Genomic DNA, 17,942 nt, shown 5'->3' with positions numbered 1-17,942 from the left:
ATTATTTGATTTTTATTTGTATTTAGATCAATTTTTTTGCAAAACGTCTAAAAATAAAATGTTTATTTAATAGTAATAAGTAAGAATGTCACAAGTTAAAAGAAAAAGATTGAAATCTAGTAAATGACTGCCTTAGCAGATTGTATCCTTCGATCACTTCAATAATATATTTGACATATACCTTAGAAGGTAGTTGTGATTATGGTATAACTTATATTCGAAAATAGTGATTGGCGTCACGTGACCTACTATAGTTTTGAGAAATCATTATTACTTCAGACAACTAGAGTGGCTTACAAATTGATGGAAGAAACATGTAACCTTTTGAGTTGGCTAAATTTATATTGACGAGTAGTTTTATTTGCAGCCTCTATTTATTTAATCTACAGTTAAAGAATAGTTTTAAAATGAACGTTAGTTTTGCCATTAATTTTTAAATCTCAAAGTCTGATATTATCTTCATTTATCTAATCTTTTAGGAATACTTAATAAGGTAATTTTTTTTAAATACTTCACATATTCTCATTGGTGTAGAAGTGAACACTTCAAGTTGGCAAATTTCATATTCTGTGAAAGCGTCTTATAAGTTACGCGACATGAGATAGACTACCAATACTTAAGGAAACATTTTTTTTATAGAACGTCGAGTAGGTCAGTATAAATATTATTTAATAACTTAAAACATCTTCACAAAAAATATGTAATTTTTTTAAATACGTATAAAATTACATTACTTATATAAGTATCATATGTTTATATATTGTATAAAAATAAAATTAAGACATTTCATTTTAAACAATTGCTTCTGGTATTGATTAACTACACTTTAATTTTCCCTATATTATTTCCGTCAGTTATAACCGCACATTACTCTATATATCATGTGAATTAACTTTCATTTCCTGAGTATGATTTATGTACCGAACATACGTTTTGGTACAAACGGAAATTAGTTTTTATGTCTTTGAATTTACTTTTCTTATTTCTAGTGTTACTATGGCAACTGTAGAAAACCTTGTCTCTACCATAGACTTATTAACTCATAGACAGCGCTTTCCTCACTGCAGCCCATGCCATACCAATCCAACATACTATGATCGGAGGGTAGACCAAAGTGGTACATCAATCAAAGGTAATTTAATGTTTTATTAGCTTTAGAAAAGTAATAACATAGTTGATATTCGATTTCATATTTCAAAAACCAACATAACTATTAGCTTTGTGATTGAGATCATATTAGGTATATTAAATCAAAATGCAAAAGAAAGTAAATTTAAAAAAATTATAAAATATGTAAGGCGTCAACTTTATAAAAAAAATGTAGATTAACAGACTATAAAAGCGAGTATTTCTATAAGTACTTATAAAATGGAAATAGTACGTATAGTATGAAATATTTAATTTTTAGTTTTGTGTGAGCGTTGTTGGTTAATTTTTAGAATAGTTTGTTCAGACAACACATTAACAATAAACTGTAGTTAAAATAGACTGTTTACTAAGTAAATTGTCATTAACGTATGTTATTGCCAGTATTGCACCTTTTAAGGTGAGCTTATCTGGTACACGCAGGCACATAGAAGCAATATTCAAATGTTTCAGTGTTAAATGCTTTAAATGTTTACCGCTAAAAGAAATTTGACAAAGAGATTATTATTTCGACTATTTGTCTAAATCTGACAGTTTTGTGACACAGCAAAGATTCTTAACAACACATTTAAATTTTTTAACGTGCTTTTTAAGATTGACTAAAAAAAAAATGTTGGGAATAATAGGGTGTTGTAGGACAAAAAGGTTCCATTCAGAGTGAAAAAAAATTGTATAAAACGGTAGTAAGGCCAGCAATGTATGGAAGTGAGTGTAGATGCTGAGGAAAAATTATGGAAAAGTAATGAAAGTAACTGATGTGAGAATGTTGAGATGGATGTGTAAAGAAAACTAGGTTATACAGAATAAGGATTGAGTATATTTATAAGAACAATTTTAGGAGTTGCGCCAATAGCAGAAAAAACAAATTACGATCGTTTAGGTATGTTGTTTACAAAAGAGGACATTTAAATAACCTACAATTTAGAAAATAATGATTGAGAGACTTATAGTTGTTGGAGGTAGACCGAAGAAGAAGTAGATGTAGTTATAAATAAATATATGAATGTGATCATTTATAAAATGTACTAAAGTAAATACAACGACTACGACGTAATAAACAAAATTGTATGTGACGACAAAATAATTATTTTAGAATCTTAAATACGTTAACGAGAATTATTGTCCGTGTTTTATTATAATATTACAATGACTTTTTCAACCCTTTCATAATGCAATCAATAGCACAATGGTTGAACCAATTGTGTAATAATTTATGACTTTATACTTGTCACACGGGTAGAAAATAGATTTGAAAAATCTTTTCACTACTATATGATAATATGACCATGTCAATGTGATAATATGATATGATGTTTTCAGTCGTGAATGGTAAGACCAGGGACAAATACGCGGTTCGTTTGACCGCGTGACCCGATCAATATACAGGGGTCTCGACATTTGTTTCACGTGGCCATAACATTATCTAGCACTCGGTCACGGACTCGTTGACAAGTAAATTAATAATGTTTTTTAAATGTAGTTTTACAAAACTTCAAAATGTCGGACCTATACCGTGCCTTGGTAAGTCTCAAAAATAATCATACTACCGAATGAACAAAACTCGTATGTAGATTTTAGCCTCTAAAATTGATTTTTTTAATTTTTAAAATTAAAAAATTTACTCGAAAAAGTACATGCATTTCTCAAGAAAACCACATATGAATCATACGTTTCTCATAGAGATTACTCGTGCTACATAATGATGAACTAAAGTCTATAAAATTCCCATTATTAATCAAATGAAAAATAAACAACGATGACTTGATACACGTATTATTATAGTTGAAGGACAAAGCAGGGATTTCTTTTAAATTATTTAGAACCAATCAGGAACTAGAGGGCGTACTTGTCGAAATAAAATATTACTATATATTGCACATATGTTTCAATTTTTAAAAGTAAAAAAAAATTATTTTTTTAGTTATCATGGTAAGAATTAGGTAAACAATCCTTTAAGGAAAACCATACTTTAAATTATGTCTTGTGTCACTTTTGAAACTAATGTTCGATTTATGAACATTTACTACAGTTATTTGGGTCGTATTATTGTAAAACGATCTTTATTATTTTTTCGTTCGCTGTTTTTGGATTTAAGGTTTAGATACTACACTGGTAGAATAAGTGAGTAGGTAATTATTACATGTACATTCATTTTTTAGATACGTAGTCAATATTTTGTATTTATGGATGAAACTTTTTTAGTGCAAAAGCGTTAACTGCAATAACAATAATGATGTTCATTATTATTAATTTAGGAATTTAAAAAAAACAGTTAACCCTTAGTTGTGATGTTTTCCTTCAAGAAATGCACTTCTGGACAAACAAAAGCTTAAAACAATGGAAAATAATGCGATAACGGATGGAAGATATCACGCTGAGGCCACCGTAGTAAAATAAGTACATTATTAAATACTATAATTTTATAATATTTTAAATTTAGAATGTAATTTATAGGCATGGCATTAAAGATAAAAGCGGTTAGACCTATTCTTTTTTAATTACTTCGAGGAAAACCAAGATATTTTACACAAACTTTATTATGAGTTACATAAATATGAATCATTCATTTTTTAAATTTTTATACAGTTATTAATTGTATTAAGTTCATAGGAAATAGTATGATGACTTTAGTAGGTGATTTAGTATGTCATTCTTGTGGTCTAGAGTAAAACAAACACTTTTCTCCTTAACACAAACCGTTGTGTTAAGGGAAAAATCTCAATGTTCTACTCTAAAGAAGGCATTCTCCTAAATTGCTATTTTTCGATGTATTATATTCTATTAACAGCACGTGAACAATCTGGCGAATCCGAAATTGTTCAAGTAAATCACTTTTGTCTTGAGCAGTAACTGGAAACAATACACATATAAGCTAGCCTTAAGTTTTATATCTATATAATGATACATGCACGACCACATGGTATTAGCAGTACCATATTGCTTTACCCAACCAATATATCCGTTCAAAAAATATTGTTAAGCTTACAATATTATTACGTTCGATACATTTCAAAAAATTAATAATAAATATATTGCTTAAAAAAAATGAAATCAACTTGTGTATAACAAATATATTTAAGTCAATGCACAACGAAGATAATACAAAATTATTTTCAACATAAAGATTGTCTTTACAAAGTCATAAAGAATTGTACAAAACATATTTTAAAGACCCCCCCCCCCCTCAAAAAATAAGCACAGCTTTTGCTAGGTCTCACGAAAATATTTGTTTTGTTATTACAACTATTACAGTTTAGCTAAAAACAATAAAATATGATGACAAGTTTTTTCCTTTTCAAAGAAACTCTTCATCTCAACACTCAAACAAGATGTAGTAAAATATGTAAAATTATGACTAGATATTAGTATATTGTTAATAGACTGATACAAATTTAAGCACAAAATAAAATCATTAAATGTTATATTATTTATTGTTAAATGTTTCTGAGAAAATTTCCTGAACTTAACCCATAAATAATGTACAACGTGTAATAAATCACTTCCCGCCATAAAAAATACATAGCGTTATACTAAAATCTTTTCAGCTTCTCGCCGAAGCTAAAATCTTAAACTAACATCTACATGACGTGTGTAGTGACTAGTGAGTAACAATTATAGTGAGTGTCAATTAGTAGTAGTTAGTACCATATCGTTACCGTATTGTTTTTAACGTGCACACGGTTAACCGGTAATGGCGTTATTGCGATAGTTCACCGACATTTTTGGTAGTTCCATAATTATGAGTTCACCCTATTTTTTTCACCGCGCATGCAATTAATGTGTTTAGTAGATATAAATTCCTATGCTCGCATCCTTTGTTGAAAAGGTGAAAATACCAAGTCGGACGGATAACGCGTTAACGTAATGTAATCGTAAAGTTCGCGCTCAAAAGGTCAATGTCTCGATAGAAATTACCATAACGGTATTAAATAGGCGCTTTTTCGGAGGAGCGGATGATAACAAAAATGACCTAGATTCCGTCACTACATCAAAGGAATTGTCATCAAGTAGGTCACGCGACGGCTTGATTATGCGCTGTCGGGCAACGAATTGTTGTCATTTGTCAATTGTCTTGGATTTAAAATAGACACGGTATTAATAATATTATTATTATCGCAGCTGTATGCTGTGTTGCGTTATCGGTGTGCCGAATTTTCAGATAAAGCAATGTTCGGTAACGTCGTCATAATATTGTGTAGCATTTACTTATGCGTCAAACTGCCGAAGGGAACTACTGTACGTTTTAATGAAAACCAAGTTCAACCTACTTAGCCAGGTGTGTTAAATTTTGATTTCACTCTGTTTTGACGCCCCGTCAAAAGATTTGACACATTATTATCAACGACATGCTAGTCAAGACGAAAGAATAAAATAAAATATAGATGAAAATATTCGTGCATATTTTTTATCCCTAATTTTCCAATACTCTTTGAACACCACTCATCCTCTATTTTGGTAGATCAAGTAGTCGAGGTAAAAGTCTTCCGTTTAATAATTAATAGACAAACTATACGGGAAGCCCGTAAAGACAAATTTGTTGTACGAATATAAAATAATCCACTTAGGGTTATTTATTAAACCGAAATCCACTCTCTGTGGTCATAATTTATTAAATAATTCAATATAGCAATTTTTCGCTGAATTTGAATTCTCAATTTTAGTTTGATTAGTTTGATAGTGACTAAAAAGTCTCATCATTGGTAATTCATTTTTTTTTCAGACTAAATAAATAGGACATAGGTATATCATTTTGAAACTTATTTCGATTTAAAACCTAATATTACAAATATTAGGCGTCCTCTTATTAAGGTATACAACAAATATAATATTATAAAAAGTCTATTGTTACGTTACTTGTTATGAGATTGTAAAATTTAGAGTTTAACTATGAACCTAAATCTGAAAATACTACATTTAAATCACAAATAATAAGTTATTTGAAACGCGTTTTCGTATTAGCGCATAACACATAATTTTTTATTTGAAATACATTTGTAGTTACTGTTACGAATAACCTGTTATTTTAAATAATGTTCTTACTTTGGTATTTGCTATTGAGATTTTTAACTTAATATTGTTCAACTAAAAATGTACTTGACATTTTTATCTGGATCTTTGTTGAAAATGTTAATTATTAAAGTTTTAATTTAAATAAATTGCATTTTTAATAGTTCTTTGAATTTTTATTCAAACAAAAAAATATTTAAATAATGCCTAAGTTCACATAAAATAAACGTCGTTTTATACTTTTGTAGCATGTAAATTGTACAAATTAGTTTCAACAGTGTTTTATTATTTTAGTTTATTATAGGAAGTGATTTTTTTTTAATATGATGAAACTATGCGTATTTAGATCAAATAAAATATATACTACCAATACAATTTTTTACATTTTATTTGTTTTAAACGAAAAACACTCGCACTTTGTAAATCAGACTGATAAAAACATTGATGTTTTCAGTAGCATGAATCACAAATACAAAAGAATCATAAATCATTAATTTCTTATGAGAGAAACTGTTTCATTTAAAAGGACAAATCTCGAAATCCCTCTATTTCCGGTTCTCGTTCTCTTTTAGTAATGTCATGTTTGAAGGTTCATACATAACTGTTACACATGTTGTCTTTGTGTTCTGTTGTACTGTTTTATTGTTATATTTATCAGGATTAATCCTTGAATGCTTTTTGTCTAATTATTTTGTTGAAATGTATCTAAATCTTGAAACGTATCCAAATTGTAATCGAAAAATACAAAAAAGAAACATATTATCCCTCAACAATTACCTATTTTCTTGTGCAGTCAATAAAAATGAAAGTGAAAAACATAAAATAACTGTAATAAGCAGCTAATCGAGATGTTATCGCTTTAAGTAGGGGCTTTAAAGTTATTTAGTACTATTAGGCACTATTATTATTTTTAGGTATTATCAGTGTTTCGCTATCTGCGGTTCCTTGTTTTTTACCATTATTTGGTACTTTTATTCTTCGTTACAAATATAATAACTAGTTACACGGTATACTACATTATTGTAATTTTAAAATCGACTTTTCTTATGAATAATTCATTGTACAATAACAACTTACTATAAATAACAGTGCATAAGTCGTATAGTTGTCAAACATAAAACGCAACGTGTTATTTAAAAAAGCTCATCAGTTATTTCTATTGTTACAAAAACAAATGGGGTAATATACTTTTAAATTGAAAAATAAACTTTAAACCTGTATTTTTAAAGCTACTTTATAAGTAGAGAAAATGCGCAATTTTTATAGAAACATAATGAAGATAATACATTTTTTCTAATTATTACTTAGAAGGGTTAACAAATACTTTTTTTATTAGTAACAGCTAGGTGATTTAAAATGATTAATTTTTAAACAACTATTATGATATTTTATTTTGTCCTGTTTTTATTCTAACTTAAACTTTTTATTATAACCAAATTTTATTATAATTTAGTGTGCAAAACCTATATAAAACTTTCTAAGCTCATCCATAAGCTAAATATTAAGCGCTTCCAACACGATTGTTTTTGACTTGATGTTTGAAACTACAATCAAGGTATAAAGGTTTATATAACATTTAGAGAAACAAATGACGAAATTTCAAAGTTTAGAATAATCACGTCAATCATTTTGTTTTTTAGCATTATCTTTAGCATTGGATATTTAACTAATACACGAGTACTTACACAGCGAAGTGGTAAATGAAGCATATCCATCCGCACGGGTGTTCCAGGAATACGTAGACCCTCTCCTGGAATGTTTTGCCCTTTCTCTGGTGGAATACGTACTTGGCCTTGAACGCCTGATCGATTGGCAGGTAAATGGGATAATACGGGTCAGGCACGCCCGGAGGAGCCGCCGGTTTAGCGTCGCCCGCGGTCACCACCTCGACTATTGCCGGGTCGTCGGCGTCGCTGCTAGGGGTCGGGGGGTCCGCGAAATCCGGCTTCCGGCGCTTCTTCATCGGGGTAGGCACTCTCCTGTGGTGCGCCTCGCCGAACCTGGGCATCCGCCTATGATGCGGCCGGGCGAGCGGCGTTTGCTTACCGCCATCGCCGGCCGTGTCCAACGCCACCGGTCCGTCTACGGAATTCGACTTGAACACGTTTAAGACGAACTCATCGCTGGGATTGGACCCGACTCCGCCGCTGCCGCTCGCTCTGTTGCTTCCTCCGCCGTTGCTCCTCAAAGACACTTCTCTGGACTTGCGGAACAGCTGCACTTCTTCGGCGCGATTCATGTCGACGCAAAACGGACACGCCAACATCCGGCGGACGTCAACGTGCTCATGGCCACCCGCGCCCCGCTCGCTGTTACCACAGCTGTCGACTCAAGATTTTGCGTTTTCCACTCTATCACAGGTGCAGCTGACAGTCACGCCGTACGTACTGGCGTGAGGCATAGGACAAGTCGTTACATCCCACGGGTCCATCTTTGTCGTAGAGATTGTCACTTCTCGGCTTGTGCTATTGCCAAAAGCACTGGTGTCACTATACATACATAATACCAATTTCGCATCTTTTATTTTTTAGCGGAAAATTCGACAACCTGTTTTCGGTATAAACGATTTATATGACGACACCTCATGCGACGCTCCGTTGGATCAAGAACGTTACTCCGTCAAAGTTATGTTTTCAAAAGATTAAATTAAGACGTAAAAAATCATTTAGAAGACGTTTATTTGAAAAACTATAACTATTAAAAGTTAGGCACTAATTTACTAAGAATTATGTTGCATCGGTTGACTTATGATTCGCCGAATACAAGATTCTATTATTTTGAGACATATCGCTGGACTGCGTCGGACGTATATTTTATGGTTGCATGCATAAATGCTATATAAAAAGCCTAAACAAAACGCCGTGTTATAGTAACACAAGGAACAATGTCGAACCTTACTTTTTAATGTATACTTATAAAATGAAGTAATACTATAGAATTCTTTAATATATATATATATATATATATATTTATAAAAGTCTTAGAACTATAGTGTAACTCAGACTCTTCTAAGTGCTTTGCCTCGCGGCGAAATATCGACTTCTTTCCGTGTTTATATACATATACTATTAACTTAGTATGTCACTAATATTGACCTATATTTTTGCCTTACTTTGTAAGTATTAAATATATTGTATATATATATATATAAACTAAAAGAAATTAAATATTGCATTTTAAAAGCAAACTATTTTAACATCGATATAAATATACTTATCTGTTATTATGTATATTTTAAGATAATAAATAGTTTCGAATTTATGATGCACAAAAAATAAAACTAAATAATAATAAATAAATAATAAGTAAATAATATTTTTTAATGACTGATAATGTGTTACTAAATTAGAAGTCCTGTATTAAGCTTTTGTTAAATTACTTTTAAGTATTACATAAATTACATTATTTATTTAACATTTTTATTATGTGTAAATTTTGTTTTGGTCAATCGATTTAGTTTTTGAATATTTTAAAGTAATAAATATTACATTACTCCATATTATGATATTATACGTTATAAGAATCGAAAAGCATACTCAAGGTGATCCACTTAACACAAGACACTCAACATGTCTTAAATAACTGTAACTTTGTGGTTAAAGCTAAAAAATTAATTGCTTAACGGTAACATAATATAAATTAAAATATTCCCAAAAAGAAAAACTTCAAAATTGTAATTATTTTCAGAGTAAATTAATGTTTTACGTTAAATGGATCACTCTGTATTTATAAATTGAATTCATTACCAATTGACATTAATTATACTGTTACTTATCAACCATTCACATTTAACGTACCCTATTTAAAATTATGTGGAAATTTTACAAATAGTAGGTATCATAATATCAACTTATCTAAATAAAATCAATTTAGTTGTGTTTGTACATACCATCCATTAGGTGTCACTCGTATTTATAATCCGAATATACGGCCTACAGAACACATTTTTTTACACACTGTCAGTAAAATGTACGATTAAAAAAACCTATATTTTATTTCTCATGTTTGTATAATTATTAACTTAGTTTCTCTTCAAGTTCAATTCATTTATTTTTTTCTATATCCTAATATTAATATATAGGGTGAACTTAAAAATTACTATATTTTATATGTGCAGTTTTATTATCATGTTTATCTGAATTATTTCTACCTGTATGTTATTTTTATTTAAGCAGCTAATATGTTATATTATTATGATTGTCAAGTTATTTTATAAGGTATTGACGTATGAGAATGAAATATTAATGAGGTATTATCGACGTTTAGCTTTATGTAGAATTACTTTGACATGTAATTATCCGGTCATAGAAAATAAGGCATTGTCGTCTATTTCTTGATATACTGTTCAAGACAGGTGCATTTTGAACGTTGATAGCTGTACAAACAGATAATAGATTCTTTGTATAATCGTAATTGCTTAAACATATATGTGTAATTCATCTCTTCGTATCAACTTCGTAGATTCAGAAAATCAATTAAATTCGTTATTAAAATCTTCCAAACGGCTTGACATGTTGTTCAATAATAACAAATTAATAGATGAAATAGAAACAAATATTTATTAGTTCCACGATTTTATAGTATAAGCCAATTATATGATATTATGCTTAATCAAAAATAAATATTTTTAAAAAAAGTAGAAAAAAAGTAAATTCCGATAAGAACATACCGCATTTGTGTTTTGGGTATATATTAGATCATCAAGTGAAACAAACCTCATCATTAGACAGGGTCCATTTATGTAACACTGTGAAAACATAAATAATAGAACAACTAAAGGAACTATTAGGGTATTCCAGCATTCGGGGGTCATAACACATTTTCTAGAATGATTTGCGCCTAGCCAATTATGTTATTTCGGTTGAACGGTGCACGTGTCTCAACATATATTTCATTCTATTGAAAATTATACAAGAAAAAAATCGTATTTTTTTGTTTAATATCAAAATTTAAAAAAATACGCTATAACTTTACGGGAATAAATCAGTCTGGCACGATAATCTAGTAAAAAGTACTGACCGTACTAGGATTTAGATACGATTTTAATTATAAAATATACAACTCAACATGATAATATTAAATGGGGTCGTTAAAGTGCACGTTAGTTTTAGCAAATGAAACGTATACAACACCTAATAAAATAACTTATTACGCGTTCAAAGTGTTGAAAGCAATAAAATAAAAAAATGCAGATTTTTGGTTTTGATATCTTTTTATGCATTAAAATGTGTAACGTTTAACGATCGTAAACTTGACGTGATTCATATAATTTTATTACAGTCAAATTTATATTGTACAATATCCTCCTATATACTAATAATACTACAACGCCATGCTATACATTTACATAACAAACCACAATCATTTATGGTGACAATAAATAATTACATTCATTTTTTTATTACTTTGAACAATTAATTATTAAAAAAAAAAATACATACATACATACATACTTACGAAATGCACACATAGACTAGTAATCATTTAAGTAAAAAACCCTCCTTTGCGGAAGCAGTCGGGTAAACCCTAAATATAATAATAATCCAAAAACGCAAAATAAAAACGTTATGATGAATATATACTATAAGACGTTATCATCAACGCGCCTCTTTGCGTCTTCATACACATGCATACACTCACGCACACACACATATATATTATTTAATGAGTTTAATTAGAGAAATTATTTGAGTGTTACCACAAGGGAATTTTAAACTCAGCGGAGCTCTTGGAAATACTATCAAATTGGATTTTCCCCTCGACTTAAAAAATTTAATGACAAACCATTATCTTATCGTACCGGAAATATTTTTCAACCAATTACATTTTCTATTATTAATGGTCGGTGAAAGTGGTCTGTTTTTTTTTTGACGTTTTAGACCAAAAAGCCTGTCAATATTTCAAGTACTTAGGATAGTCCGATTTCAATTCTGTAAAAAGATATGATTTCTTTGGTTACTTTACAAAGTTATGTCGGAATCGGATATTTAATTTTTTTATGTAAAAAAATTGTTTTTAATGATGAAACATGTTTTAATTAAATTTATTCAATTACAAGAAACTGAATTGTTTTATTGAAAATAAGTTTTAAGTTGCTACGCTAGAAAATTTTAGAGTATTCCGTGCAAAAATATACAATACTAATGCTTGTATTTTAGTTCTTCACAATGAATTTCTGTCTACGGATGGACCGCATCACAGGCAAGTGTAGATACTCGATCAAGATCCGGAGCGAGATAGGCGTGGAAAAGAAGAAAGTTTTCGTGGAGACCGAACGCGAGCAAACATCATTAGCGTTAAATCTGCGAGAAAGGCGATTAAAAAAAAGACAAAATGCAAATACGTACAGTATTTTAGAACCTCTAAGGACGGAACTTTCGACTGTAACTTTTAAGCACACAAAATTAGCCGAGTGTCAAAAGACGTGAACAAAACGGCGGTAATCTGAATTTGCACAAAATTGAATAATTCAAAACGGAAAGAGGTTGTGGCGGAGGCTAGTGAACAATATTGTTGTACAGTGGGAATTTCGCATGAATGTATCCACCCTACCGTGCAAACGTCTCTGCTGAACCCACTGGGCCTCGGTATATTCCAAGATAATTATGACCTGACCACATTAGTCTCGCGCATCATCATAAATAAACGTTCTGTCATTCCCGCCGGAAAGGACGGTAGAGCTGAGCAGTTGGCATTGAATATAGGTGGCGTACCCTAATGGCATGGGTAATTATTAATAATTAATTCGAATGTACGCGGCCAAAGCCAAGTATAGTCATCAAAATTGCATCCACCGCCGTTGCTCCATTTCCGTGGCACGCGATGGCATATAATAATATAAAGAATGTATAAAATCGATTTGCATTCGTATTTACCGGACAATTTTCACTATTGTATAACTATTGCAAGGCTGGGTCAGTTATTGATTTATGTTAACCCCATAATGTTAAACAAAATATTATTTATTATGATAGTGAAGCACTCGTTAAAGATGAACAATTATACATATAAATATACTGAGTTTGATGGAATGAATAAATAGTGGCAATCTCTACTTAGAAGTTTAACTTCTAAAAAAGAGTATAGTCAAACATCGTGTGTTCAACCTCCGATTACTTCTATTGATTCAGATAAACTGTGTATTATTGTGTTGACTTAGCTTAAAATCATTAACGCGTTTATCTGACAAGCAGTCACCTAACAGCATTTTTTTTTTTATAGACAAGCAAGATATTTTTTTATATATTTCATGCACTGATTTAAATACAGTAGACTACTGTATACTGAACTACTGTATACTGTATACTGTACTACTGATACGTAGACTAAGATATTTCTGTATTTTTAAAACTTGATCAACGCCCACATTTTAAGGTGTATTATAGGGGAAAACAATCTACTATGGACAAATATTGCAAGCACAATATTGTCAACTATTATGTTGTTCGAAATTACTTTTTCAGTAATTTAGATTATAACAATATTAATTATCAAAATTTAATTACGAAAACTTATTAAGATTTACAATAGTATACAACCGGGATATGATTTTATAATTTCCGACAAATAATTTGTTTTTTAATCGTGAAAAACGTACTTTTAAGATTGAATATAATAAATGGCATACAATTCATTATAATGGGATATTCTTAAAAATTACACAAAATTTCTTTTAATTAACTTTAAAAAATGCTTGTATAAAAATAAAAACACCGCAATCGTGATATTAAAACTAATATCATCTTATAGAAGTTTTTATATTAATTACAAATATGTTTTATACTCAAACTACGTTATTTCAAACTATAGCTATACATATTTTGTTTATAGTTCAAATGTTATTTTAGACAAATATTTTTTTAGAAATAATTTACTATTACCTTTTTTTTTGTTTATTAACCAATGAGTAATAATTTTAGTTACCTATAGTTTAGTTTGGTTACAATTGAATGTGTTCGACTTAATAGCCATTTGTAGACAAACCCATATTATTGAGATGGAAAATGAAAGGCTGTACATTATTATGTCATGAGTATTCTACGACAGACAACTGATAATATAGCAAGAAAGCAGATAATATTTTAACACTTCAATAATCCAATGACACGCACATTAAGTATATTCTCTATGACGTATAACATATTTGTAAAGCCGGCTAATTTATTTAGCATTTAGCTGGTTATTTTATTAATTCTAACTGGAATATTATAAGATTATAAACCGTGCGTTTGGAGGGGCAACTAAATTGAGGGTCCATTAGGTTCTCAATTTAGTGGATTCTTCACTAGGTTCAACCTAATGTCGACTAATATAATCAAGGAGCTACTCGTATCTACAACATGTTTGGCTTGATAAAAGACGCTGCTATGAAAACGATACAACGTTGGAACGCTGCCAAAAGCGTTGCCTTTATGTTTGAAATCGCTTGACGTTTAATGTCAAAATCAATAGACAAGTAGGCTTGGTTTTAAATTTGACTAAGAAAAGAAGCGAAAAAACACATTTAAGATATATTATAAAATATACAACGTTTACCGAAATGGTTTTTTGGGGGAAAAACACAGAGCGTCGCATGAGGTCATATTATATAATCCGTTGAGCGTAATCAAGCTTATCACAGATAACATTAAGATCTGGATGGGTCATTATCACAAGCGTTTTACAACAGCTACACACGTTATACATGAAGCGCGAAAAAAATACACAGAAACCGAAATCTTAATGAGTGATAATGCGTGAATTAAATTAACGCGACAACATTCGGCGTTAATTTAAAACGGTAAATGATAAGATTTATTATTACTCAAATTCGGACGATTTTCATGAATGTCATGTCGGCTAAGGGTAAGTTGTATTCTTTTCGAGGGCAGATTCGCACGATACCATGACCCATCCATCCGCTTTATTATCTATGAAAATTATTACCGAGATTCAACGGGTTTTTCGCATTGGTCCAAACGGTATCGTAATAACCGCTGACATTCCTGTCGACGACGGTATCATCGTGTCAACGTCGAAAAATTCCAACTAATATTTCCGTTTTTTTTTTTTTATATCATTCGATTTATATTTTAAAAATTGATATTTATACAACAACAACAACAAAACACCAAACGCTCACAAGATTTACAAGCGGCACAACCAAACGGGACACACCAACACACGCGATCGATATTAACGATTTATAACGAAACCGAAGAAAAACAAAAAACAAACAAACCGAAAAATAAAATCAAGCAAACGGCATACTTGGTACAAATATTTACAAGAGAGTGTCCGGCGGTCGTGAACGGCGTGTTCGGTTGAGCAACAGTTGTGCAACTGAACGGCGTGGACTTTGGCGGTGGTCGACCAAAAGAACGCGCTTAGTACGCACGCACTATAGTATGTACGATATGTACACGGTCGCCGCCAACCCTCTCTGGATGCACATTGTTGTCGACGCGGTCACCGCCACCCTATATAATGTTATATATAAATCTATTAAAATATAATATATTATTACGGTATAAATCCCGACTTTGACAATGACTATGTCCACACTCCGGTGCCTTTAGACTTTGGCCGTAAACGGTATTCGTCGAACAAGATCAAAGGATTTGGTTCTGGCTTTGATAGAAAAAAAAAACCTTTATTAAAAATCTCCTTACATACTATAATAACATTATCGAGACACAAAACGGCCATTGTAACCAAGCGAAATCGCACGGTAAACGAGATCGTTAGTGAATAAACAGTTTTAGCAATCGTCGTCCTTCTCCGAGATGACATCAGCGACTGTCTATTGAGTTCATACAGAGATTACAGGTCTTCGTGGGTGTTAAGTCTACCCTTTTAACTGTTTCATCGTACAACTCCCAAATTCCTATTGCAACAATGTACTCGACGAGCCACAATTATTTTGCAGGTAGATATTATTTCACCCCCTCCCCCGCCCCGTCGCACGCAAAAAAAAGGTAGTCTCTAATTTGAAAATGTATTATTTTATTTTTTTAACCAATAACCACATGCTTTGAAGTCACCAAATCGTGTAATTATGCTATTCCTAAACCCTATTAGTAAATATACCTTGAGCAATCACAACTCATAAAACATAATATCATATCATATCGTATGATGAGTCTCAAATTCATTTATTATACATGAACACTAGGGTGGCCCTTAAAAATTGATTTTTTTTTCGGTTTTAATGTTCCTAAAAATAAGTTATGCAAAATTTGAGACCATTCCGTAAATTTTAACCTGTGCCCCTAGGCCTCTAAAGTTGAGTTAGAAAGTAATTTTCCAAAAAAAAAACTGGACTTTTCACTACAACTTTTCTGTTGGTCAATCCAAACTTATAGAAGTGAAACCTCTGAATGTACTATTTTAGGAGGATTAAAAAAATAGTGCTATATTGTCGGCTGCTTAATTATAAGACTCTAAACTCGCTTTTAACCGTAAAAAATCCATAAAACTCGAAAAAATTGAAATAGCAGTTAAAAATAAAAATAAATGTCTCTAACATAGATACTATTTGTTTTTTTGAAAAAAAAATGTTCTTCTTTATAGTATTTTATAACGTAGAATACAATGGTATTATACTTTACTGTGCGTTACAATTATGAATTTATAGACTAGTAATAATACTATAAATGGAATTGTTCACCTGCGTATCCAAAGCGCGAACACCATTAAAAAAATGTATTATGCTCCCCTTAATTGCCACTGTGGTTTTATGAACTCAGTTTAGCATTAGCCTGTATATAAGTCTGCTTATAAGCAACCTCATTTCCACTCCGGATATAATATAAACCTCTCTTAAATTGCTCACCATTTCTTTCCTTCTTTAACCACATGTCGAGCGAAACTATATCATATCTCTCTTTCTAAATAAACTTTATAAATACCTCTGTAATCCTCTTATTTAAGTTATTATTGATAAAAACTACTTGGCGTTTATTAATTATCCCGCAACTTTCTTAATCGAATTCGAAAATAATTTTCACTTAACTATTTTGTCAAGGAGTACATCAGGTATACTCAATATAGGTATACTATACCTATATTGAATTTCATAAATTTTTTATTATATAAGATATGATACTTATAAGTGGATTGTTTATAACTACCACTGTATACCGGATCAATCCAAAAAGAAGATCAGAGATCCTTAAACGGCTTATTATAATAAACAAACATTTAACAAAATAACACTTAACTAAATTCTTGATTTAAATATCTACCAATAAGATAACGAAAAATCGTTTATTTTGAAAGCGGGTACAATAAAAATGTTTCAAGAAGAGAAGACAAAAACAAAAAAATATCCATACTAAAACGTGTACTGGGATAGAGCCTGAGATAAGGGGTGTTGTACCTACAGTTTTTCCAATTTTGTTTCTTGTATAATATGTACCTTTAAACGTCATACAGTAGCCAAAATGCATTGTGATTTCGGTATAGCTATTGATCGGCCCATTGCTCTAACCACACCACTACGCGTTTTAGCAGTTGCTCCGTTTCTTGTCGAACTTCGGAAGTTTCTACTACTGTCCTTACCATCAAACGCAGACACGCCTAGACGGTGAAACCCCGAGGTATTATATAAATTGGCATGCTATTAAATGCTCAGGCAAATCGGGGTCACCGTTCAAAAAATAACACATGATCTGGTTAGAACCTTTTTTATTTTATCTTTCGTCTGTAGCCTAAAACAAACTCGAGTCAGATCTTCCATTTTTTTATTTAAAAAAAAAAGGCTTCTAATAGTCGTATAGATTTCAAAATTAAATTACTATGCGCCGTAA

The 17,942-nt window shown here is 30.9% G+C and overlaps 1 protein-coding gene across 10 annotated transcripts in view; it reads right to left on the bottom strand.

Annotated features, from left to right (window-relative positions):
* The window catches only part of LOC126843823 (potassium voltage-gated channel subfamily KQT member 1), a 120,149-nt gene that overhangs the window by 33,091 nt on the left and 69,116 nt on the right, over positions 1 to 17,942 (bottom strand). Inside the window, exons 1-2 of one of the 10 annotated variants that reach the window (XM_050581633.1) lie at positions 15,079 to 15,458; positions 7,839 to 8,642 (exon numbers count right to left, since the gene is read on the bottom strand). The exons of 8 other annotated variants lie outside the window; for them this stretch is intronic. In XM_050581633.1, coding sequence (XP_050437590.1) covers positions 7,839 to 8,419 — 581 coding nt within the window. In that variant the 5' untranslated portion in view covers positions 8,420 to 8,642; positions 15,079 to 15,458. Of the gene's footprint in view, positions 1 to 7,838; positions 8,643 to 14,956; positions 15,043 to 15,078; positions 15,459 to 17,942 lie in introns of those variants that run through there. One more of the 10 variants, XM_050581642.1, reaches the window with a different exon arrangement.

The sequence above is a fragment of the Adelges cooleyi genome, unplaced genomic scaffold (genome assembly GCF_023614345.1).
Source record: "Adelges cooleyi isolate 19-005CV unplaced genomic scaffold, UGA_ACOO_1.1 ACOO_flye_CR_arks_rails_tigmint_CR_PRNA_108, whole genome shotgun sequence".
Classification (NCBI taxonomy): Eukaryota; Metazoa; Arthropoda; class Insecta; order Hemiptera; family Adelgidae; genus Adelges; species Adelges cooleyi.
Note: the sequence above shows the minus strand (reverse complement) of the source record. Positions and strands in the feature narration are given on the sequence as shown.